This window comes from Ambystoma mexicanum, chromosome 3p, assembly GCF_040938575.1.
Source record: "Ambystoma mexicanum isolate Mex_15411 chromosome 3p, UKY_AmexF1_1, whole genome shotgun sequence".
Lineage (NCBI taxonomy): Eukaryota > Metazoa > Chordata > Amphibia > Caudata > Ambystomatidae > Ambystoma > Ambystoma mexicanum.
The window spans coordinates 1,254,546,269-1,254,572,765 of record NC_090925.1 but is presented as its reverse complement, the minus strand read 5'-3'; the positions used below and the strand labels follow the sequence as shown (position 1 = coordinate 1,254,572,765).

At 42.5% G+C, this 26,497-nt stretch overlaps 1 protein-coding gene across 1 annotated transcript in view; it reads right to left on the bottom strand.

Annotated features, from left to right (window-relative positions):
- LOC138581421 (cytochrome P450 2D15-like) overlaps positions 1-26,497 on the bottom strand; it is a 398,392-nt gene that overhangs the window by 164,863 nt on the left and 207,032 nt on the right. Inside the window, exon 5 of the mRNA XM_069652737.1 lies at positions 1,780-1,953. Coding sequence (XP_069508838.1) covers positions 1,780-1,953 — 174 coding nt within the window. The remainder of the gene's footprint in view (positions 1-1,779; positions 1,954-26,497) is intronic.

Below are 26,497 nucleotides of genomic sequence, written 5' to 3'. Positions count from 1 at the left end.
AACAATAAAACAAAAACACACATAGCCTTGCACAACAGTACACGACGACTACCGGCCGCAAACACCCCAGGCCCAGCCAACGGACCCACCGGGCTGAGGCTGCCAACAGCACATCACTGCTCTCTTGCACTTTTCCTGCTTCCTCCCACTAACTCAACCTCCCCTCCTCTTTAAGAGCCGCCAGAGCGCCAAGGGACCACTACGGTGGTGATAGTGCGCGGTACAAATGTCCTTTAACATTAACATTAACATGTGGAAAGCGGCAGTGAAGCAATGTTGGGTGATGGAAGAAATAATGCCCCACACTACCTTTCCAAAAGGTTTTCAAAAGCTGTCTCGTCTAGCCCTACCAGGACAGCTGACATTCACCGTCTTACCCAGGCCAAATTTAACCAGGTGAGAATTGGAGGCGCCAGCTTCCCCACTATCGCTGTCAAACACTGAAACCTTCTCCCACATGCCATGTGAGCTGAGATACCTTACTGGACCTTTTGTAAGTTGCTAAAAACATTGTTGTTCACCTGACTGTCCTCTACCGAGTGTTAGCCTAGCACTACAGGCAACAGCCTTTGCAAACAAAACTGATGCTCTCTTTATCCTGAAATGTACAAACATTATGACTTGTGTGTAACTGTGTTCGTAACAGCACCTCGATGCCCCCGGGCTTAGTGCGCTTTATAAATGTATAAATAAAAAAATAACATACAGGAACAAGGTTTGTAGCGGGAAATGCTGAAAGATTTGCAGGAAATGGGATTAGCTGAAGTGACAGACGAATGTGGACACAAATAATGATGTATAAGACAAAGGCGATTTTACAGATAAATCGATGGCATACTGTGAAGGGAATAGACAAGACGACGGATGTGGGAATTTGGGTGGGAAGAGGGAGTGCAGGGTTGTCTGCTGACTTGGTGGAAATTGAAGTTTGATTGGGAAAATATTTATAAAAGAAAACCCAATAAAAGTTAATTTAGAAAAAAAACGAATTATGGGATTCTACACTCATACTTATGTGTTGTTCTCATATGTTAGTACTCATAAAGGCACACTTTTTATCTAACATGATATTTCTTCCAAGCCAAAACTGAACCAAGAGGAAAGCCAAAACGCCACTACTTGAAATAGCCATAAACAAAGATGCCTAATGTACAGAAAACCCTTCAAACCTAGTACTCCATGCCTATCAGTCTGATCTCCGGCACCACATCTAAGCTACAGAACACCTGCTGGCTATTTAGGGTAATACTGACCATACCCCTCTTCAAACAAGCATTTGTCATACAAATCTCCAAAGCAAAGTATGGGGCTCCATCAGAGGATCTTCACCACACCAGTACTGTTAGCTGGGCACACTTCAATGACATGCCAAATGCAATACTCTGAATATGTAGTATTTAAACTTTTAAAAATGGTACTTAGTGCATCATATGCCTTAGTGATCAATGACATAGCTCACTGACACCTCTTGCGGAACATGAAAATATATAGAACATTTATTTCTTAGGTAATTTATATAGAGAGATAAAAACACTATTTTGTTTTCAGGGTTATTCAGTAGACTGCATTTAAATCTGACCAGGTGCATCCTCCACACTGTCACTATAGATAGTAGGTTCTTATAAACTTCTACCAGAGACCAAGGCACCATGAGCACCTTGAACCGTGCATATGAGGTCTTGCTGATAGGTGTATGAAGTAAATCCCAACTGTAGTTATTAGGCTTTTTGACATGAATATTACCCTAAATCCCACAGGGGATTTTGTATGCACTCTTACCTTCCCCAACTCAAGGAGGAAGGCATCTATGAAGTCTCGCGTCATTTCAGAATCACAGGTCTCTTGATGTTCCTTGATGATTTTCCTGATAAACTGAAAAATATCTAGCTGAGGTTGAAGTACTTTCCGCATGAACCAAGGGATGTTCATCAACGCTGGGACCAAGTTCAGCACCTGCAGGAGACAATATAATGAACAGATTAAGATTAGGTTTCCACCACCAATGGATTGAAATGCTGCTCTGAATTAATGAAAGAGATTGCCATAAATTATAATATATACATATCATTTGATCAGCTCTAAATGCCCAGCCAGGCCACATTGGCCTGCACTCAGAAATGAAACATTCCTATTGACTTTGACAGAAGATGCATCTAACAAATCGTCAATTAAAATATCAATTTTGACAGCCTTCTCTTTACAAGCACAATTGGGATTATCCATGATGGGATTAAACCTCTTCACTACAAACCAAAAAAGCTTGGAGCGTTTAAAAATGCATTTCTTTGTTTTCATGTGAAAAGCACAAAATGAGAGATGGCACAAGCAACACACCTCACTTTTAAGTTGTGCCATTTGAAAATTGCTTTTCAAAACAGATAATCAGTCTGCGTTGGTATAATGAGCACATAGCAACCTACATGAATTATTTTAAAACATACAAGCAGAACATTTCTAAAACAAACACAATAATTGTTACACACGATCATTATTTTGAAAGGATTTAATTAGAAACTGCAGAATAAATGCAAAATGAGCTGCATACATATCCACATCAAAAGATGTGTATTAAAAAAAGGCAAGCTAATGTAAATAAACCAACGAAGTGTGAGCGCTTAATTGGGACAAACGGATAGCCAAAACTGTTTGAATAAAGCACTGACATCTCACACCATTTGGTAAAAGCCCATCTTGTTCAAACATGCCAGTTCATACCTCATGAGTATAAAATAAGCTATATTACAAGTACAAACACTTCTTGGGTTAGTGATAAAACTGTGTAGGGAAGATATTGATTATATCTCATGTTTTTCATACCTACAAGGGTAATACATATTGATAGATTCACCCAGAAGGTAGACCCACAACAATATTGCTGTACAATAGTAAACCTGCCAGGTGCTGAGGGTGTAGTAGTTTCTCTTGCATCAAAGTGTAGAGACCCAACTTCCTCCAGAGCCTTCCTTCAGGTACAGCATTATTCTCAGCCACAGGACCTGTCACAGCCCTAGATGGGCATTTAGACTATCTTTGGAGCGGAGGTTTGGGGTGTGGGTTAGGCTCTGGCATTTAAATCACAACAGTTGGCACCAATGATGTGTAAGGGACCTGGAAAGGCATATAAGTTGTCATCCATATGTTCAAACACCTATTCTGGGTCTTGAGAGGCCACAAAGGTGGCACCCTTACATTAAAAGGCAACGTTGGGCATGGGAAACCATAACAGGTGGTAGCCATTATTTTAAATGACAACTCTAGATAGCCAAAACACCTGGCAAACATTACATTCAGAGTGTAGGTCACCAAGATTGGTGGTACACTGAATGTTGAATGGGATATAGTGAACCATAACAGTTGGCTCCTAACATCTAGAAACATATCTCCAGAGGTAAAATCTAGAACCTCTCATGAAAAGTTAGTTTCTCTTGTTTCCTTCCAACAAAAAACAGCTTCCCTATTTAGCTACAGAAGAAGGGCTAATATGGTAAACTTGACTATACAATATATATAATATATATATATATAACATATATATATATATATATATATATATATATATAGTAAAAAAGAGATACTAGAATGGATATACTACAACATATTGATGTTCCAATAATTGCTGAATACTGGCATGCTGTCAATCAATGGCTTACACATGGAGGGGTTATCAATCCTAATTCTGATTGTACTGCGACAGTGGCAGAACAGAGAGATCTGCCTATGGAGACGCTTTTCACATTCATGAAAACACCAGCTGTAAAAGTAGGTGGGTTGTTTGAAAACCTATGGCTATAGAAGGATATATACCAAATAGCATAAGCACCATACAGATTTTCTGATAAAGGGACCAGGAAGTAACAATAAAGGTCGAATAACAATTACATATCATATCAGAGATGAAGAACAGCTCATAGAACCAATAAAGAGATGAACCCTCTGCTTTCTCTCCCCCACAGAAAGAAAAGGCACAGGGCTCATCATTCTTCAAGGGAGAGCAGAAACATAAGAGCAAGACAAGGGAGGGAAAAAGAAGACAGAGGCCACAGGATTATTCCAGTAGTTACAGATTCTAGTGACTGGATAGACAGTCTTTTAGATTCTGGTTCAGACATTTCCATATTTGGGAAGAAACACATGCCACACTTGAGTAATTCAACTATACAACAGCAATGACAAACAACTACTCTTATAGGATAAGTGATAGAAAATAATGAAATTCATTTAGTTACAATTTTCCTACAGGTACAGCAACTAAACGAAATTGAGGCACTTTTATGGCCCAATTTACATGTAAAACATGTTGGTCTTTTGGCATTTTGGCAGCTAAAGAATGGTCCCCACTGTACATTAGAGAGTGCCATAGGGGAGATGCATTTATAACATCTTTTTTAATAGAAATCGTGATATAAGTAATACTTGGTTACATAGAATGGTGGGCGGCTCTAGGAGCAATTAAACTATTCAATAACCATGTTGGTCACACAAAATGTCATTGCACTCAACACCAAGTACTCGCAAACAATACCTCATTAAAGCACAAGCTATCCATATCTTCCAGTTTAGACTACAGAATACTCAATACACACACACACATACACATACATACAAACACACACACGGAGCCAGTTAAAAATCTTCACATTTCTGACATTTCACTACCAGCCGGAAGTGGAATGGGTTTTTCAGACAACCGTTAGAACTAGAGAGTTAAACACACTGCATTTACTTTCCAAGGGAAACACTTCTGTTTCAAAGGAATTTCTCAGAGCTACAAAGGCTACAAAAACATAACAGGAAAATTGTCCAATAAAATAGAATGCTTTTACATATACCGTTTGTAACTATCATGAGACCTAACAACTAGCCTACCGTTTACATCTTTACACAATACCAGAACAAAGGTTCACTCCAGAAAACAAGATCTTAGGAGCATTACACGATATAGTACAGAATGAAAGGGATTAGCTGAAAATAAAGCTATTCATGTGAATTCTCCATTAGTTCAGCTGCAAGCAGCAACAAGCATTATCATCCTGAATGGAATGCAAAAGCACTAGTCATAGATGGATTCTGTAGGATGCTACTCCGGCTGCACCTGATGCAGTACCAGTACAAGCCAGAGTTGAATCAAATGTGTGATCTTGAGTGGTCCTTGCAAACAGAAGTAGAAGTAGCCATACCAAAGATTTCACCCTGAATGTTTTCTGAGGGTTTTTCCTCGGATGACTCAGCAATTCCCGCCATAGACACACTATCTACTTACTAGGCTGCATGTGCTTCTGTTGGGGGTGATTTCGAACATAATACTTTCTTTGAATGCCTAGACACTAGACAAAGCACGTGGGAGAAAACAAGCCAACACTTATTGTCTCTAATTCATGATAATCAGGGACTACAACTTTGGCCTACAATGGTGAGTATGAAATGGTTTAAAATATTTGAATGGTAAACTAATGGTATATAAACAGCTTTGGCAGAAGATTTGGAACTTCAAAGAGGTAAATCCTCTAGTTTGTGTAACGCACACTAAAGCAAATAGAACAAATTCTGTGCACAGCGCTGTTAATGCGCTAGCCCACCGATCCGCTAGACGGCAGACAAGATTTGTAGTAGCAGCTTTGACGTGCACCACTTCACAGATAGATGAAGATATTAAAGCCTGCCGTGAGACAAGCTGTCTTTAAACTGAAATTATTGCCCAGAACATATACGTATTGTCTGAAAATCTACAAAGTAATAAACACAATTCCAAAGGTTGGAGACCCAGTTGGAAGGGTACTTCCAAACCAGCAGGACTGATTAAAATTAATGTCTGCTGCTTGTGCAGCAATGGCTACCGCCCACTTTGGGATATTGGTAACTACTCAGCCTTCGCTGGACAGCTATTCATGGCCAAAGCTCAGACGATATGTAAAAAATACTTTGCTAATTTACTCAACATGCTTGCAAATCACTGTGGATCATATAAGTAAGCCATATGAAGATCTCCTACTTAGGGCAACAGCACCATTTGAAATAATAGAAATAATCTTAATGGATCACATCGGTCCCTTGATAGCAGTTAACAAATACAAATGCTTGCTGATGCTACTAGACTCGTTTACTAGATTCAACTGGATCATTCTCCAGAGGGAAGCTAACTGTAAGGAAGTCATAAAGGATATGCATTCTCTAGTAGCTGTAGCGGCTATAGTAGCTATAATGCCTGACTTGTTCAATCCTCCCAGTTCCATTACCAGGCCCGATCCACTGCTTGTCATCACACTACTGAGAAATTGACTGAAAGTGGAGAATGAGCTCCTGGCTGAAAAGAACATTTACAAGAAGTGTACCTGGGTTTTTGAGATACTGCATGAAGCAGACATGTTTGGTCCTGTGTACAGGCAACCAGTGAAGGTTATCAAATTTCTGGACAGAACAGCAGTCCTTCCAGCTCTGCTCCCCAAAAAAGGAACATGTCAGGTTTCAATTGCACACCTAAAACCGGGTGCAGATGATTACTCCCCTGCATCCAAAAGAGAACATGTATTTCTTGAACAACCGGCAAGAGATGGTTTGGGGGGGATTTGGTGGTGACCAACGAGGAAACATCTAATTTTGGCTGTCTCACTGACACACTAAGAGACTTACTCAGACCTGAACCAAGAAACACTATTTCCACAACTCAACAAAAGCCCGTTTTGTAGCAGAGCATGGAAGAAAATGTTTGAGACTGTAGCTTTATTTTTTGCTGTAGACAAGCCTCATTGTGGTTTACATGTTTTTAACCACTGGAACCTTTGACACCTGCAGTAACACATCCTAGATAATTTAACATCGGCCGGTCTTCTTCAAGCACAACACAAGAAGCTACAGGCTAGAGAACATACAACCGTGGCCATCCATATCCTGCTTTGACAGAGAACCCTGTGCACCATGCAAGGGTCCTTGCAAAACAAAGCCCCCTGGGTCTACAACACACAGGTCCCTGCCTGCAGTTCTGGAAGGAATCTGGAGTACTGTGATTGGCTCCCAGGGGGACATGTGACTGTCTGGAGGCTCATTTGTACGTGTGTTTCTTGGCCACATCCTAAGTTGAGGCTGGGGAATTTTTTTTAAGTGGAGGGGCATAAATATTTCTCCCAGATATCCATAGCAACCAAGCATAGCAAGGGAGCCCAAACCAATTAAGTGGGATTCTGGGGGATTCTCCCCTCAAGACATTTTTAAGCCGGGGGACCAGGTATGGCTGCTACCCATTACCTTAGTAGCTATAGGTCATGGAAACTGGTGCCCCATTACGTCGGACATAGCTTCTTTTCCACGCTATCAATCCTGTTGCGCTATGACTTCACATTCTGCCTTTTTGGTGGCTACATCCTGTTTTTCATGTGTCTCTCTTGAAATTGTACAAGACGGCAACCCGGCTTCCGCCCCATCCAGCAGCTATTAATTCAAAATGTTACGGTCCTGAAGAAAGATCATGGAAAGCCTCCTCACAGGTGCATGCCCCCATATTGTTGCCCATTTTCATGAGCACTACCTGAATAGTCCGTGGGATCAGCGGGGCTTGAGAAGGGGATCTGTCATGCAGTGTGAGTCATGGCAACCTTCCACACATAAGTAAGTGGAGGCTCTCCTGTGTTACGCTCACCTGGCTCCCACAGAGACGTCGATCTGGACTGGTCTGCTGCAGTCTCCACCAATGTGATGCGTAGGGCTGAGATGACGGACTGGACTGGCCCACCTAGCTTCCTTCGCTTGGCCCGTAGGAATATTCTTCTGCAAGTGGAGAAAGGGAATTAACCACCCGTGGAGTTGAGCGTAAATCCCCCCACCCCGCTGTTAGGGGCCGGGGTTCGGCTAGGATGCAGTGGAAGCCGACCTGTGAAGAAGAATAGTACCCCCGATGGTAAAATCAGGTAAGTCTATGGGGGGTATTCCTCTGTGTATTCCCTTGACTCACCTTGCTGTTCCTGTCTTCTCTAAGGTGCCGGAGTGCAGCGGTAACATGCAGGAGGATGCGGTGAAATGTGAAGATGCAGCGTAGGCCGGTGAGTTCAGCGCGGCGCTGCAGCAGGCGAGGCGACACGCATAAAATAACTTCTTTCTTCCAGCTCAAGGTAAGGATCAAAGGTATTGCTCTTGTTCTAACCTTTTCTCCTTCTTTCTCCCTTTTTCTAGGAGCTTCAAACTCGAGGCGGGCGTGGCAGAAGACTGGATGCAGACTTGCAGGCAAGGTGAGCGTTACAACGCTGGATGCAGAATAATGCGAAGCATGTGCTGCTCTTCAGGCGTGGTTTAAATAGCCTCCAAAGGAGTCCCAGGTAAGTATTCCTCCCCAGCCCCACCCGAGTAAAAAATAGTCCCTAGGTAAAATAGTCCCTTCCAAGCCTCGTTTGGCTTGGAGCTCTTGCAGCATGGTCTTTATCAGGTAAGTTTGTAGCATGGTCTGCATCAGGTAAGTTTTAATCTATGAGCCTGGTGCCTATGGCGCCAGGACTGACTCTCCATATGAGCCTGCCGCCATAGGCGCCAGGACTGCACCCAAATAGCCCCTAGCAGGGGTTGTGGGGTTTGCTTGGGACAACTCGATGTCTGCTTCCGGGGTTGCTGGACTTGGTCTGGGTCCCTGGGGGTAGGCATCATGACATCCTGGCGTTCGGTGTAACGCACTACGCGGCCAGGACTATACTTGCCTAAAATCTTAGCGCGACGCATGCAGGGCTGGCACACATGTCACCACATCTGTTCCTCTGTGATCCAGAAGTGGGCGGAAGAAGATCACTGTATCAAAGCTTGCTGGCAATAAAGTACACAGTAAGAAAGCTTGTCAGTGCTTCACAGCTGTTTTTACTCTGCCGTGCAGCTATTCATCTTGTCTCTGCTCCTGTTTGTTTATTCGTGCCTTCGATTACTGCTTTGTGCTTTCACTACTCTCTTGGATTCTGATTTGGCTTCTGTTGTTTCGTGCATGTTGTAACTCTAGATCTTAGACTTCCTTTAGACCTTTCTTGGGATTGTCACTTGCCATTGGCATTTGTTGCATCTTTCATTGCTTGGGGACTTTGAATAGTCCTTGGGGAACTTTGGATTGCACTTTACCCGGATATTCTTTGGGGAACTTTCGGTTTGTACCTGTGCTTTACCTGGCTTTTTGGGTGTGTATGTTTGTCCCCTTAGGTGTCCCTCGTGTCATTCAGGGTTAGGCTCCTTCGCTAGTTTCTCCAGTGAGTTTTTCACTTTTCTTCCTTACCTATTTTTTGGGTTCCTGTTCCCTCCCCCTTTTCCTGCTGTAAAGTAGATTATCTTTCACAGGTAACAACACTTACTGGGGTTGGAAGAAGAGCTTGTATGGACCTGGTGATCTAATCAATATATTCTGTTTGACTTTCATCTCCTGTCCTTTGTTACATTGCCAGCTCCTGAGGGAATATTGGGAGAAATGCTCCTTTATACGACTTGTGAGGGAAACCTGCCTTGAAGTCTAAAAATTCCTGGCACCTTATCCCTCTGAGCTTTTTACCTTCTCTCTCTCTGCAGGACTCCACCCTGCCTCCTTCAAATCTACAACTGTCTTACCCCTATTGAAGAAATCCTCTGCTGACCCAAACATCCCAGCAAACGATGGCCCTGTTTTTCTGCTTCCCCATTATTCGAAGGTCTTTGTGTGGGTGGTCTTGATATGATATGGTATGTAATTTATAACGCACCTGTACACAAGTGTTTCTACGCACAATCTCCAACAAGATCACTAAGTACTTTGAGGTAAATGACCACTCCAATCTGGATTCCCTAGTAAACGTTTCACTGAGATCACACTCATGCATGTCTTCAACTTTCTCCCTGATGCTCACCACTTTGAACTCTCTTTTATATTCATCCTTTTGGACCTCTCAGCCACTGAGAATGCACAGGTTTCATTTGTGCTGCTAGCGTTTACATCCCCCAAACAACCAAGTCACCAAATATACATCCTCTGTTGCCATGGAGTAACATGGGTTTGTAAAATCCATTGAACTTCTGCAATCAAGAGGATTGCAAAGAGAGTTAATAGCCACAGACAAACACGTCAGCATTGCAAAGGTGGTGCGCCACACATAAATCATCAATTTGACATATGGCATGCGTCTTAATCAATAATGAAAAATATTACTGAGGCAGGGGAAAAAGGATGTGAAGAGATACAAAAATGGTCTCAGTCACTTGCAATCACCTCTGGTTAAATCCTGTGAAGGTTCAGTGGAGATACTTTTGGAAATGTGGTAGTCTCTTGCCCACTATTCTGTGAACAAACACTCATGTGAGAAAAAGGAACATTATCACATGTGCCAAAATGCACGAATGAGTAGTTAAAATGGGACTAAGGGGGGAAATTCCTGGAAACCAGCTTCACTCCTCCCAGAGCCCTTGCAAAGATAGTGTGCGACAAAGTGACCAAGGATTTGAGGCGGCTCACTGAATTTTGCCATAGTAGGGATGTCAAGGTTTTCCATAACATGTGTCTAAAACACAGGTCTAAAAGGTTGCATTTTGGCCTACACTGTATGGTGGCCCATACAGGTGGCCCATACAAGGCTAGCGGTACTGGCTCACAAGAGAACATTGGTAGGCATCAGGCTAGAACTGCTGGAGGTGCGATACTATTGCATTACAACATAGCTTTTACAAAATGAAAAAAGTAATGTGTAGGCAAACCAGTATTCGAGCCGAGGGAATGAGGGATACCACTTTCACTGCATTGGCAATGGAAAACTTGCATTGTACCCAAGGCACAATCTATGCCGAAGAACATTGCAACAATGGAGCGTCCTCCAAATTCACCCATTGCACCTCATTCTGAGTTGGGCGGTAGGGGATACCGGGTACCGGTAAGGAGACCGGTGCCGGTAATCCCCTACTGCCCAATTCTGAGGTCCCGTAGCGGGACCCGTAAGGGACGTGTGGTCGGACCACACGTCCTTTACAGGTCCCGCTAAGGGACCAGGGCATTAATAACGGGCTTGCCATTCGCGAGCCCGTTATTAGCGCCCTCCCCATTCCCATTGAGCCCTATGGGAATGGGGACTTCAATGGGGACTTACCGGTCCCGCCAGGGTCGGACTACACCGGTAAGTCCCTATTGAACGAGACCGGGCACAGTATGGGAAGCAGCCATGGTGCTAATAACACCATGGCTACCACCTGTCTCATAATGAGGCCCATTGTAGCAAAACTCACAAGCAGGTTCAAGTAAAGGGGTGTGCTAAATCAAAAAAACATGTCTAATGTAAATGGTTATTTTTTTATCTATTATTTATTTTAGAAAATGTGTTAAAAATTATATTATATTTAAATGTACTCGTATTATGACTTATTAGATGAATGCTGTCTTTAAAAATGTTGCTTCTACTTGTATAATTATTGTTATTTTTTGTGGACAGAATTAAAGATACATAGGAACTCTAAAATGAGATATTGATAAATGTGTAATGTCATGTAGCAATAGTTAATCATTGTTCAGAGAAATATCATAGGGGTGGCAAGTTTTTGACATGAAAATTAAAAGATGTATTTGTGTTAATCAATATCACTATTTCTCTCAATTCATTTCACTTACTCTTTATCTCTTATCTCTTACTTTGTCTACCACTATTCCTATCTCTCTTTGCACCTTTCCCCTTTTTCCTTTTCACTTACTTTCTTTCCAACCTGTTCCTCTCTAGCGCTCCTACTTTTTTCGATTACTCTACCTCTCTGTTTCTCCCCTTTCTCCTTTTTGATTCTTTCTTTCTTTGTTTCTTTCACTCCATTTGTCTATTACTATATCTACTTCTCTTTCGTAATACTTCTTGATTTAATTCTCTATTCTCTCTCTTTATTTCTATGACTCCTCAATCACTATTTCTCTGGCTTTCTCAATTTCACTTACTCTTTCCCTCCTACTTCTATATCTATCATACTTTCTCTGTCAATATTCCCAGCTCTCTCTCTCCCTTTCTCTCTTTCGACTTAAATTTTCTTTCCATCCTTTATCTCCCAGTATCTCTTACATTGTCAATCACTCTTCCTGTGTCTCCCTCATCTCATTCTTTTGCATTCTTCCTTTTTCTTTAACTATTTCTCCTTGCATATCTCTCTTTATCTCTTTCAGGCTCTCTGTTTGTTGTTATATTCCTCTCTATTTCTTTATTTCTATGACTCCTCAATCACTGTTCCTCTATCTTTCGTAATTTCACGTACACCTTTCCAACCCTCTATCTTACTTTCTCTATCACTCTTGCTTTTTCTCTGTGCCTCTCAATCTCTGTCTTTCCCCTTTCACTTACTTTCTTTTCATCCTCTAAATCACCCTTCCTCTTTTTGTTTCTTTCTTTCTCAGTACTTTTTCTCGCTCTCTTTTTATTTATTGCTCTCTCACGCTATACATCTCTTACTCTCTCTACATCTTCTCTATTTATCTTTCTCTTTCTTTGTCTCTCAGTTGCTCTCATTATGTCTCTTACTGTCAATTTCTCTATTTCTCCCGCTTCGTCCATCTTTCTCTCTCTTCCTATCCGTATCTTTCTCTTTTGCGCTGCATTTCAATTTCTCTGTCTTACTCTCACTATTTAAAAAACATAGGAATCTAAAATAAGATTTTTATAAATGTGTAGGTAATATTTTACTAGTTATTTTCAGCCATTTCTACAAAAGTAAGAGTTGTTGCAATTCTTTGACAAGAAAATTAAATTAAGTGTTTGTTTATGAATGGACTACATTACTAGATTACAATAAGAAATATGTCAGAATGTGTTTGTTCTTTTTTAAATAAAATTTAAATATCTCTTTTTTCTTCCTTCTAATACATTCTCCCTTTCCCACTCCTCTCTCTCTCTGTCCTTTTCTCTGTTTTTCTCTTTCATTTTCTATACACCCATCCTCTATCTGTATCTATTTATCTCTTTAACTTTCACTCTATACCTTTTCTCTTTATATCACTCCTCTCTCTGTATCTCATTAACTTTCTCTCTATCCGGGCTCTCTCTCTCTCTCTCTGTCCGTCTCTCTCTCTCTCTCTCTCTCTCTCTCTGTCTGTATCTCTTTCTCTGTCTCTCTATACATCCATATAGGAAGGAAAAAGAGAAGCTACCCCTGTTCAAAGGCGTATGTGGGATAGGTGCGAGTTGCAGCAAGCTAGGTTTAACAAATACTAGCTAGAAGACATGGTCACAAAAGAAGAAAAATGGAGTTAAAAAACTTTTACTTTAATTCATGTACTGACAAACATCTGAAAAGTGCAGGCCTATAATTCAACGTAAGGCCTAAAAAAACACATAAGCCCATAGGGCATAGCTTCTGACTCTTTTTCTTCCTATATGTAACTCACCCTCTTGAGTGAGGCCCCCCTTAAACAAAAAAGAGGCCCCCCCTTACCCCCCATATCTCCTTCTCTATACATCCAGTCACTCTTGTTCTGTCTCTTTTTCTAAGAATCCTGAAATGGTTCAATGGTGTTTGCGCCAGCACCAGTACCTCACAACTTTATCCTATTATGATTTGTATACATAGCATGTATTTTAGAGCTACTTTTAAAAGTTTTATCCTGTCGGTTGGCGTATAATGAAATATTTACTGTGCACAATGTTTTATGAAATTGTTTCAGATGTGCTTTTATGGCTTAATGCCGAATAAAGTATAAACAACTTTTTCTATAACTATATTAAGAATACTCACTCTTTCACTCTCTACCTGTATCTCTATTTGTATCTCTTTCTCGCTCTCTCTCACATTCTCGGCCTATCTTTCCATCTCTCTCTCTCTCTCTCTCTCTCTCTCTCTCTCACTCTCTTTCCCTAAATATATTTTTATTTATTTCTATTAACTACTATCTTACCCTTTCTTTCTCACTCTCTCTCACAAACACTATGTTACTTACCATCTTTGCAATGATTACTGTCCCACATTAATACATTTGAATGATAGATATGTTTTGATAATGTGATCATTCTTTTGAAAATTAAATTGAGATCCTTATTGTTATGCTTCTACGCATACATTCCTCCCTCTTCTTCTATTTATCTCTGTCTCCTTTACTTTCACTTTCTTCATAACCCTCCTGTCTTTCGCTCATCTGTTTTCTCTATCTCCCTCTCCATCTCTTTTTCTCGATCTCTGTTTATCTCTCTCTCAATATGTCTTTTACTCCCTCTATCTGTATTTCTGACTTTCTTTCACTTTGTTTCTCTAACTCAACATTGACCCTTGCTCTCGCTTTCTCTTTAACATTATAACACCTCTCTGCCTGTCTCTCCCCATCTATATTTTCCTCTCTTTCCCAAAAAGTCTTTCTCTCTTTATCTCACCATCTTTCTCTTTCTTGCTCCATCTGTAAAGTATCTCTCTTTCTATAGTTCTATCTCTTTCAAAAGCTTTCTGTCTCCTGTAGTTCACTGCCTATGTCTCTCACCTTCTCCCAATACTACCTGTATGGATCACAAATGTTTTAAAATCAAGAATGGAATGAATAAAATATAAAATTATTTTTTTAGAGTTTGATTATTTGATTTCATCTCTATTTCATTTACTGTATTCACACGTTATTCAACTGCCCTTACAATTATAGCCTGGAAATACAACTGTGAGTGCAGATGTTACAAAACCGCTGCCCTTGCCGGTCTTATTAGTAAACTTGATGCTCTTCTGAGAAATTTAGAGAGTTTCACATTCCAAAGATATAATATTTTGCTGCAAGGAACTACAAATACACTAGCCGTTGTTGAAAATAGACTACTTAGAGCTACCTAGAAATAACATTTCACACTTGTTCAAGAGCAAACGGCACAACGTATCAGCAATGGAAGAAGCTAATGTTCAATGAGTTATAAAAATAATTCATTTTTTAATTAATTAATAATTAGTGTATAAGTGGGAAAAATGAAATGATGAATAGACATTATGGTAGTCACGTGCTGTTGTAAAGCAGTAGATGACTAAAATCTTTATTCATCACCCCTCTTTTTTGAATACATTGAAAGTAGTGGGCATTCCATACAAGGTACCTTTTTGAGTAGACCGAATACACAGCCATCCACCGAACCTACCTGCCCCTGCAACACGAATTGGGACACGGTAGGCAGTGGTCTTCAAACTGTCGGGCTTGCCCCCTAGGGGTATCATAAGGAAACTAAAGTGGGGCGTGCAAGGCTATTTAAAAAGGGAGTATGGTGACCGTTTTCAATCGAAAATATAAGCAAATATGGTATATGGGGTGGCACGACAACAATATTTTTACTCAGAGGTGGCTCATCAACTACATTTTTGCTCTTTGGGGTGCTCAGCATGAAAACATTTGAATTGGGATAGGACCTCAAAATGCAACATTTGAAGAGATCTTGTATAGTGAAAATATGGGAAATTATGTAAAACATTTTGATTATTGCAAATATTAAAATTATTTCAATTATTATAAATATTGCAATTATTTTGTAATATGCAAAGCCTAATCTGTGGGTGCCATGGGAAATTGATTGCATTCGATGGACTTCATATTCAACATATGAACACTGTCCTTTCCAATGGAATGATGGTGACAATTATCTCAGACAACCGTTCTGCAACAGTGTCCCCCTTAACTGTACCAATAATGCGAACCAGCATCCCCATTGATTGATTTTAAAAAGAACACAAATTCTGAGCTCTTTATAAGATGATAACCACAAAATATTGAGTTAACTGCTACTCCATGTGCTTCTGAAAAACCGTCAATCGAGTCCAAAAACGTTTGCGTGGTATGGATTGGTCAATCAGTCAATGTGTCATGCGGAAACACGATTTCACCAATAAGTGTTCTGATTACCCACTAACCTGGATCAAGTGCAGCAGTCGACTGTGAGAAATCCCCCTGAGGCCCCTAGTCTTCCGACTAACTGAAATAAGTACAAGAGGAGTAGAGACGTCAGGGAAACCCTCTGGGGTAAAAAACCCTGAGAACTGGAGTCGGGTGCGTTGTTTTCTGGTTGCCAGGAAACGAGCAGGCAGTGCTCATAGGTGAGCCGGAGTACCGGTGGTTCTCAGCTGCGGTCTTCCCTGACGAAGGCTGAAGGAGAAGTAAGAACAGATTACCGGAGCGAAAGAGATGGAGGTAAGGTTGAATGTAAGGAAGGAAAGGGTGTAACCTGTATCCTTGTCCGTTGCTGTCTTACACTCTGCGGGGAACCCCAGACTGGTAGTGTGGATATGAAAGAGGACCCTGTAGCTGAAGAGGAGGAATATGGTAAGTGTGTCCGGTAGCTTGAAGAAGAGAGATGGAACGTGAACAAGGACTTACCGAGCTGGGAGGACCTTCGTATCCACTAAGGGTTCGACTGCAGGAGAGGGAAGACAGGTAAGCACTTGAGATGTCCATGCGGGCTCGCCTTGAGTTGGGGAGGTAATTAGGGAAAGCAATGTGAGGTAGAAGCAGAGCGATGTTTGCAAGTAAACGAATGAAGTATCGAAAGGATTCTGAGTAGAAACTACCAAAGAGTACCTATGTTCGAACTTCGGAGCGTCAGTGTAAGGAGTAGCGATGCAAAGCTCCTCTGACTCCGGCTGTTGATAAGGCAGGATCGATGAGCGCCGAGCAATGGATTCAGTCAATACTGGAAAGCAGGTACCCGTCAGAGCGGGAAGCAATACGGCGGCCATCTTGGATGAGGAATAAGGTGTTAGGACACTGCACAGAATATTCCCCCTGCACCGAATGTTCCCCCTGCGGCGCAACCAAGACCAGCGCCTGTGAGGCGTCATGACAGTATGCCCCCCCTGCAGAGGCGGACCGCCGGGTTTGCCCGGATGAAGGCGATGGAACCGGTGAACCAGGCGGGGAGCATGAACACCCGTAGCTGGTTCCCAAGACCGATCTGCCAATGAGTAGGCACGCCAGTCAACCAAATATTGAAGAAGGCCCCTGTGATAACGGGAGTCACAGATCCCAGAGATTTCAAATTCCGGACCCGTAGCCGTAGACACCCGAGGGGGACGGGCAGAAGACCCCCGCTGAAAACGATCTGGCCGAGCAGATTTGATCTGGGAAAAGTGGAAGACAGGGTGGATCCTGGACCAAGAGAGAGGAAGCTTGAGACGCAGTGCAGCAAGGCCTATCAGTTGTAAGACTTCGAAGGCCCCAAAATAACGAGGAGACAGTTTAGAAGGGACCAAATGACGGGGCAAGAATTTAGAAGCAAACCATAGAAAGTCACCAACTGCGTACGACGGGGCAGGTGACCTATGTCGATCCGCAAAGCGTTCATCCGGTCTTGAGCATCCAGGAGCGAGGTTTGCGCTGACTGATGACCTTGCTGAATGTCGGCTATGAGAGCATCCACGTCAGGAAATTTGGAGGAAGGTGGCAAAACTGCAGGGGCGAAAGCCGGGTGGAAACCATAGGCACAAAAGAAGGGGCTAGTCTTTATGGCCGAATGTGGGGAATTGTTATAGGCAAATTCAGCCAAACGAAGATATGAAGCAACGCAAAAAGCCTTCCAGCGTCTGGTTCAAGCGCTCCGTCTGCCCATTAGTCTGGGGATGGAAACCAGAACTAAGGGAACGTCTGATGCAGAGTTTCGAGCAAACTGTCTTCCAGTAAAGGGAGGTAAATTGTGGGCCTCGATCTGAAACGATGGTCTCAGGTAGGCCTTGGCGAGAAAAGATGGTACTGATGAAGATTCTCGCCATTCGGGCCGCTGTTGGAATTCCAGGTAAAGCCACAAAATGGGCTAGCTTCGAGAAGTAGTCTACCACCACCATGATAGCAGTGTGATGTTCAGATGGTGGTAGATCCACAATAAAATCTGTGGAAATAATCTGCCAGGGTTTGTCAGGTATAGGCATGTGTGAAAGAAGAGCCGAAGGGAGTTGTCGGGGTGATTTGGTCTGGAGACATATTGGGCAAGAGGACACATAATCACGGATATCCTTGTCCATGTTGGGCCACCAGAAGTGTCTCTTAGTTAAAGTAAGCGTGTTGGAGATGCCTTTATGTCCAGCGGCTAGAGAGTCATGGCACATTTGCATAATCTCCAGACGAAGTTTGGAGGTAGGAATAAACAATTGGTGCTCATGGAAAAGACATCCTTTTCAGAGGTCAATATGTTTTGCATAAGAAGGTCCTGACAATCTGCCAAATGTTTGGCAGTGGCAGATTCAATTTCATGTAGGAAATCAGTGATAACATGCAAAAACCTGGCCTTGGGAAATATTCTTTTGGTCTGAAATCTTTCAGTAGAGGGTTCCTTACGAGAAACAGCGTCAGCTCGAAGGTTTTGTCTGCCAGGGAGGAAAGTAAAGAGAATGTTGTAAGGGGAAAAAAAAGGGCCCATCTGGCTTGTCTACTGTTCGTAGTGTGTGCATATTGTAGGGCTTTGAGATTTTTATGGTCTGTACGGACTTCGATGGCCAGGAGTTCTTTTTCTAACACAGAGTAGTTAAGCTACAAAGGACTTAATGTCTTAGACAAATATGATACCGAGGATTCTTCTCCGAACTCGTTTTCTTGGAGGAGCACTGCTCCAATAACATGATGAGATGCGTCGGTTTCCAAGACAAATTTCTTGTTCTGGTTAGGGGTAATAAGGATGGCCTCTCGTGAAAAGGCCTGTTTTAGAAAGTCAAAGGCTGCTTGTGCCTGTGTGTCCCACAGAAATGGAACATTCTTCTTTAACAACCTCGTAATCGGTAAGATGATACTAGAGAAGGCTGGGGTGAATCTTCTATAGAAATGAGCAAACCCAATAAAGCGTTTGATCTCCTTCACTGAGTTGGGCTTTGGCCAGTTTAAGACGGCTGAGACTTTGGAAGGATCAATAGAAATCCCTTCCGCGGACAATAGGTATCCCAAGTAGGAGACTTTGGGCTGATGGAATTCACATTTTTCTCTCTTACAGTACAAATGGTTGGATTGGAGGCGTTCTAACACCAGACGAACGTGTTTCACATGATCTGTTTCATTACAGGAAAAAATCAAGATTTCATCGAGGTAAACCACGACATAATGTAAAAGAACATCAGAGAAAATGTGGTCCATAAACCTTTGGTATAGGGCCGGTGCATTTGAGAGACTGAATGGCATTACGTGGTATTGATAATGGCCAAACGGGGTTCGGAAAGCTGTTTTGCATTCGTCTCCTTCAGCAATACATATCAAATGATAAGCTCCACGTAGGTCTAACTTTATGTATATTGTAGCTCCTTTGACTGCCTCCAGTATGTCGGGTATTAAAGGCATCGGATAGCGGTCAGGGATGGTGATCTTGTTGAGACCGCGGTAGTCTAGGCAAGTTTGAAGTTCCTTCGTGTCCTTTTTTGGTATGAAAAATAAGGAGACGCCAGCCAGAGAAGTGGATTCAGAGATAAGACCGTTCTGTAGGTTTGTCTGTAGGTATTCTTTCAGTATAGTCTTCTCCTTTTGTGAGAGCATGTACATTCTTCCAAAGGGAATGGGTTGGTCAGGCATTAAATCAATGTGGCAGTCATCCCGTCAGTGAGGTGGTAATACTGCAAATTTAGGAGAGGAAAATACCTTAATGTAATCCATGTAGGTTAGAGGGATGTCACACAATTGACTTAGGATCTTAGGTGACTTTTTCTGGGTGCAAGTAAGTACCGTGTGGATGCCAATGGCTCCTTGGGTGAGGCAACGATTTACACAGAATTCAGAACCCAAGAATATGGTTCCTGCAGTTCAATTTATGTAAGGATTATTAAGTCGGAGCCAGGGTAGACCCAAGATTATAGGGAAGTGTGCTGCCCTTATGATGTCAAAACCTATTAATTACGAATGGGTGGCAGTCTTGCAGGAGACCGCCAAAGTTTGTTCTCTGATAGGTTTGGAAATCAGAGGACTCCCATCCACCCCCTGAACCGGTATGGAGACTGATTTGGTGAGGCGATCTAAGCCGTTTTCCTCGGCCCAATGATCATCAATGAAAATGCCTATGGCTCCACAATCTACTAAGGCAGGTATATTCCGAATGATCTTATCTTTGTAGGTCAGTTGAAGAAGTATGACCACCATGGGGGTTTCCACAATCTCCGTGTTTTATGAAATAAGAGGTTTTGAGGAACCATGTAGATGCTGCCCAATCATGGTTCCTCTTACGCCTGGGGTTTTGCGTTTCCTGGTTTCCAGGTATTCTTACGGCGAGGAGGATCCACAGTGCAATCTGGAAGTAGATGTTCAGAAGATCCACAGTACATGCATACATTATTGGATCGTCTATAACTTCTTTCCTCCTGTGTGAGAGGTCCCCTTGCAGATCCCAATTGCAAAGGTTCTTCTGGGGAACTTTGGCGGGGCGGATTTGTCACGGTCTTCAGTCTGCCTTCTGATCTTGGACGAGATAGCCTTCCTTTACGTCTGTCGTGTTGGCGTTCTTGGATACAGTAATCCATTTGCATAGTCAACGTAATCATGTCTGCGAGGTTGGCGGGTCGAGGTACCCTGGACATTTCATCCTTAAGTTCCTCCATTAATCCCCGCCTAAAAAGGGTTAACAAACCTTCATCCGGCCAGGCTATTTCTGATAATAGCTGTTTAAATATGTTGATGTATTCCAGTAAACTAAGTTGCCTTGGGCGCAGGTTCAATAGTTTTTCTTGGGAAGTAACCATTATTTCCTGGCGGCTAAACATACTTTTGAGACTATTTACAAATGCAGGATAGGCATCTAGAAGGGGATTGTTGGATGTCATTAAGGGAGTCGCCCAGGCAAGCGCAGGACCAGACAGGTGGGAAATGAGAAAACCCACCGTATCTTGGTCCGTTGGGAAGTACGTCGATTTAAAGGAAAATTGGATGGTACAACTGTCCAAAAATTCCTTTGCCTTGTGGGGTTTTCCATCATATTTACCCCCGGGTAGAGAAGTAGGAGGGAGTTCTGGCCCTACTGTCAATCGGGCTACCTGTTGTTTAAGATAAGTGTTCACTTGCTTGAGGTTTTATACCTCATGAGCTAGTGACTGCATAGCTTGCATGAGCTGCTGCATTTGATCCATGCTGTTGGCTAAGGTGGCATCGCTATATGTCATGCGGAAACACGATTTTACCAATAAGTGTTCTGATTACCCACTAACCTGGATCAAGTGCAGCAGTCGACTGTGAGAAATCCCCCTGAGACCCCTAGTCCTCCGACTAACTGAAATAAGTACAAGAGGAGTAGCGACCTCAGGGAAACCCTCTGGGGTAAAAAACCCTGAGAAAAGGAGTCGGGAGCGTTGTTTTCGGGTTGCCAGTGGTTCTCAGCTGCGGTCTTCCCTGATGAAGGCTGAAGGAGAAGTAAGAACAGATTACCGGAGTGAAAGAGATGGAGGTAAGTTTGAATGTAAGGAAGGAAAGGGTGTAACCTGTATCCTTGTCCGTTGCCGTTTTACACTCTGCGGGGGATCCCAGACTGGTAGTGTGGATATAAAAGAGGACCCAGTAGCTAAAGAGGAGGAATACGGTAAGTGCATCCGGTAGCGTGAAGAAGAGAGATGGAACGTGAACAAGGGCTTACCGAGCTGGGAGGACCTTCGTATCCGCTAAGGGTTCGACTGCAGGAGAGGGAAGACAGTTAAGCGCCGGAGATGTCCGTGCGGGCTCGCCTTGAGTTGGGGAGGTAATTAGGGAAAGCAATGTGAGATAGGATCAGAGCGATGTTTGCAAGTAAACGAATGAAGTATCGAAAGGATTCTGAGTAGAAACTACCAAAGAGTACCTATGTTCGAACTTCGTAGCGTCAGTGTAAGGAGTAGCGACGCAAAGCTCCTCTGACTCCGGCTATTGATAAGGCAGGATCGATGAACGCCGAGCAATTGATTCTGTCAATAATGGAAAGCAAGTACCCGTCGGACCGGGAAGCAATACGGCGGCCATCTTGGATGAGGAATAAGGTGTAAGGACACTGCACAGAATGGTCACCCTGCACCGAATGTTCCCCCTGCGGCGCAACCAAGGCCAGTGCCTCTAAGGCATCATGACACAATGGAACATTGGGATTTGAAAGGAACTATTTTGATTTGCTATTTGTTTAAGAACATGAAGCAAGAGGGCTTTGGGAATTATTCAAAATGAAAACAAGATACTGAAGATTTTGTAATAATTTGGAAAATTATTGTTTCATCCAACATCATTTGTGGCTTAAAATATGACTGATGTGTGCTTTGTTCTTTCCATAGTGATGACCATACATAGTTCGAATGGCTGTGATCGATGTGTTTAAACTTTTGCATTTGAATGCAAAACATACAGGTATACTAAAGTCTTGACTCCTTTATTTATTGGACATTTGTAAGGCGCCTATTCACAAGAGTATCCAGGCGCCACAAGGCAAATAAACAGGGGCCATAGGAAAACAACAGTAACGGTTGTACTAGGCTTTGTGATGTTCTTACCATACAAGTGCAGAGACAAACATTGCCGGGGAGGGTGGAGGTAGAAGGGAAGGGCAGAGAAGAGGGGGGCGGGGGGAGGGGAGGAGGTGCAGGAGTGGGAGGGTGCAGGGGTTTAAGCAAGTGCTGAGGGTACCCATGAAGGCAAGCGCCAGAGGGAAGGGTGGGAGGGAGGAAGGAAAAGCAAGTGCGATGGACGGGGTGGACCAGGTTCAGGTTAGTCCGGGAAGGGTGCCCATGGGCAAGTGCTGATTAGTGATGCTGGGGGAGGCTCATAAGGGACCAGGCACCAGCTGCAGCAGCAGAGGGACACTAGCAAGGGAGAGGGGAGAAGGAGGAGAAAAGGAAAGTTCTGAGAAGTTTCCGAAACTTAAGGAGATCCGGCTCATAGGCTCATTGATCCGGCTCGATTGATTCAAAGTAAAATACAATAAAATGTGTTTTGTACAAAGTGACTAAACAAAATAAACATGTATTTATTGAATGAGTGAGTGTGTTCTCTGTTTTTCATGCAGAAGCGTGATTTCGTAGATGCCTACAAAGGACGTTTGTCTACAGAACAAACAAACATCATGACAAGAGCCATTGCATTTACAAGGGAATGCTGATCTCAAATAGAGGGCCAAAGGGTATGATGTATTGCTGCCACAGCAATTGACCACAGGGTGATCTCGCGACAGATTAGGTTTTCACAGGATGTCGGTTGGGGACCCATGTGGTTCGTAGATATTAATGTTACAAATTGTAAGGAGAGACGGACAGACAAAATATAATTGATATATTGTCCAAAATGGATGTATTTGCTTGCGATTGATCGATTTTAACAACTGGGTCCACTCCTACTTTGAGGAATCGCTATTAAGAATTCACAATAAATCGCAAATGAGAAATTGTATTATGTGATGCCCTCCTCCCTTCGTCTTGGATTCACAAACAGAGATGCCAGATGTAACATGCATGTACAATGAATGTGTACCATTCATGATTCAAACAAGGCCATACAGCAATTATAGGGGTTTTAGAAATATACATCGTATTTGAACATATAACATATAACCAGGGCGAAAATCATTGCTATGAAAAGTTACTTAAAATGGTATTCACCAGTTTGAACCCTTGATTGAAGATCAACATTTAAGACAGAATGTGTTCACTGAGCAGATAAGAGACACATTTTACAGTCATACATGAGCTTAGCTTGAATATCAGATTATAACAAATAAAAGCCGTAAACAAACGTGGGGGAAACGTTTAAAAGCACAATTTATCCTTTTTTTAAATGCCTACCAGACCACACAAAATCTTTCATGAGTGATTGGAAATCCTTTGTGGGTGCATTTAAGTCCTTTGCACTTCCTTGATGCTAGGCCTAACGTTGTGGTGCAATTGCAATTTCATTTTGCACTGATTGGCAAATTGTGCATTTTTAAAGATATGTTTTGTGAATCTCGAATTGCACCAAATTGCAAATTCTGACCTTGTAATGTATTGTAATGTAATAACATTTATGAAGTGTGGACTATGACCCAAGGCCATCTAGGCGCTAGAAACAGCATGAAGTGTGGACTATGACCCAAGGCCTTCTAGGCGCTAGAAACAGCATGTGAGAGAGAGCCACTCTAAGACCAAGAAAAACACAAATTAAACTAAAAAGCTATGTCTTCAAGGCCAAGTGATCATTCACATTCCAAAGATGGTCTGGGAGAGAATTCCACGTGGCAGGTGCGAGAGTACAAAATGCTTGACCTCCCGCGCAGGCTCTCTTAAATAGGGGAAATGTCAGGAATTTCTGAGAAGCCGAACAGAGGCACCTCGAAGTATCATAGGGAATAGGTTTAACCTGCAGATACTCAGCGCCAAGTTGGGAAAAAGCATGGTGAGCGATTCGGAGAATGTTAAACTCAATGCGAATGCACACCGGGAGCCAGTGAAGTTACCGAAGGAGGGCCTGTGAATGAGACAACCGACCAGCTGCCAATGCCAGCCAAGCTGCAGCCTTTTGGAGAAGCTGCAGTCTTTGGATCAGAAAGAGAAGGACAGGAAATTCCTCTCAAGGCCCTTCAACAAATCAATAGTGTCCAAAGCCGTGGTGAGGTCAAGAAGAATTAAGACTCTGACCTCCCTGTTGTCTGAGAGATGCGCCAGGTCAACTAGAACCAAAATCATCACTGATTCTGTGCCCCTTATGGGGCGAAAGCCAGATGGAAAAGGATGTAAAAGAGCCCCGGATTCCAAGAAGTGTGAGAGTTGAGGGGTAACAATAGCCTCCATGAGTTTCATGACACATGCTAAAAGAGAGATAGGCTGATAATTAGCTACCAAAGCCAGATCAAGCTGTGGTTTTCGAAACAATGCCTGCTTCTAGGCTCTGGGATATAACCTGTAGAGAATTAAGTCTGAAGTGGTGCAGTGAAAAGCTGAATAAAGGGACTGCAGCACCCAGAGTGGAATCAAGTCGGCCAGGGAGGCAGATTTCAGTTTCCCGAGGGCCCCATTCACAATGTCATCTGTGACAGGCTCAAATTGAAGCATCCTGGGATCGTTTGTTTCACTCCCGGATTACCCCCCTGAGACCTCTCCTCTAAGCCACCTATCCCATTGCTACCCATTGCTAGAGACAAATGTGTGCATTTTTCTGAATCCTTTCATCAAAGAAGGAGCTAATTAGGTCATACTGTACTTGTGACCGTAGTGGATCAATAGGACGGGTTACCAATGAGATGTCTTTCGCTACTTTAAAGAGTTCCCATGCACAATGCTAAGATTTAGCTATCCGAATAGCCTCCTGATACCGAAAAACAGACTGCTTATTAATAGGTTTGGAGGCTATACCATATCGACATCTACATTTGCGCCCCAATTGTCGACACACTTGTTGAAGAGACTTTAGCTCAGCATTAAACTACAGTGCTGAAGGATTAGCCCGGGTTTTACTAGCCTTGACTGGTGCAAAAACATTGCCTGCCTCCGCCATGGCCTTCAGCAGGGCACTACAGGGATCTTGCTTCACTTTGACAAAGTGATTAGTGCCACCGTTAACAAAGAGTGTTAGACAAACAGCAGGTAGGCTCCAAAAGGTAGATTGTATAAGGGAGAGCACAATTATCAGACCAAAGAACAGGCAGTGGGTTGGATTCTGCTACCTGGTCTTTCTCAGAAGAAAAAATGAAATCAGGAACATTTCCCCTTCTGCGCGTAGGAAGATCACAACTGAAGACCCCTGTCAGCCAGTGCACTAATCACATTTTTTTTGTTTTTGTTGCATGCGTATCAGTAGGATTACAAGGCTTAAGATCAAAGTCTCCCATAATAAGCAAATTAGGGTAGGACAAAGCCACATCAGCAACAAATTGTGCAAAATTAAATGCACAATTAACCAATCATAAAGAAGGAAACTTATAGACCAGCAAAATGTAAACAAAATATAAACACCTGTATTGGGAGACAATTGAATCCTAGTTAGCAAAAGTACACAAGGAAGATTGTGCCTCTAAGCAAGTGAAGTACTGGTTAGAGATGATCAATAAATCAAAGCTAAGCCCCCACCTGCTTCTGGAGGGTGGGGGATCTATCAGAGCGAAAAATGTCATGCTTTGAAGGAAGGCTCCTTTTCACAAACTTTGCAATCTCTTTGTCAGAGCCTCTTGTACATTTCAAATGTGTGGTTACGGCTTCATAAACACAGCCCAGTATTTTTTTTACACATTTAATGATTGCCTTTTTCAGTACATATGTGTATGTGTTGCATATTATCATATTAATGTGTACAGTACATTGCCTTACTGTTTCTTTTCTACTCTTCATGTGTTGAATATGTCATAGCATAAATGACCAACTCCTAAATTGTGCAAAGGGGCATTTTTATGAAGTGTCATATTCCTACAAGTGTAAGTGAGATTTTATGAGTTCTTTTTCTAAATGTCAGCCGATGGCATAACATATAGTTTTATGAGTACGCGCTTGGCAGAGCCATGTAAGAGAGGGTGTTACCACTCTTTAGAACGTTCTGTAACATGTCAGTAGATACATCACAAAGCCTCACTCAGCTCCACACTGGGGTTACAATGAGTATAATAGAAATCTTGTCGCCTCATTTGCCAAGTTAAAACAACAATATTCCAGGTGAAGTCTCACATGCATCCTTGTCTTTTTC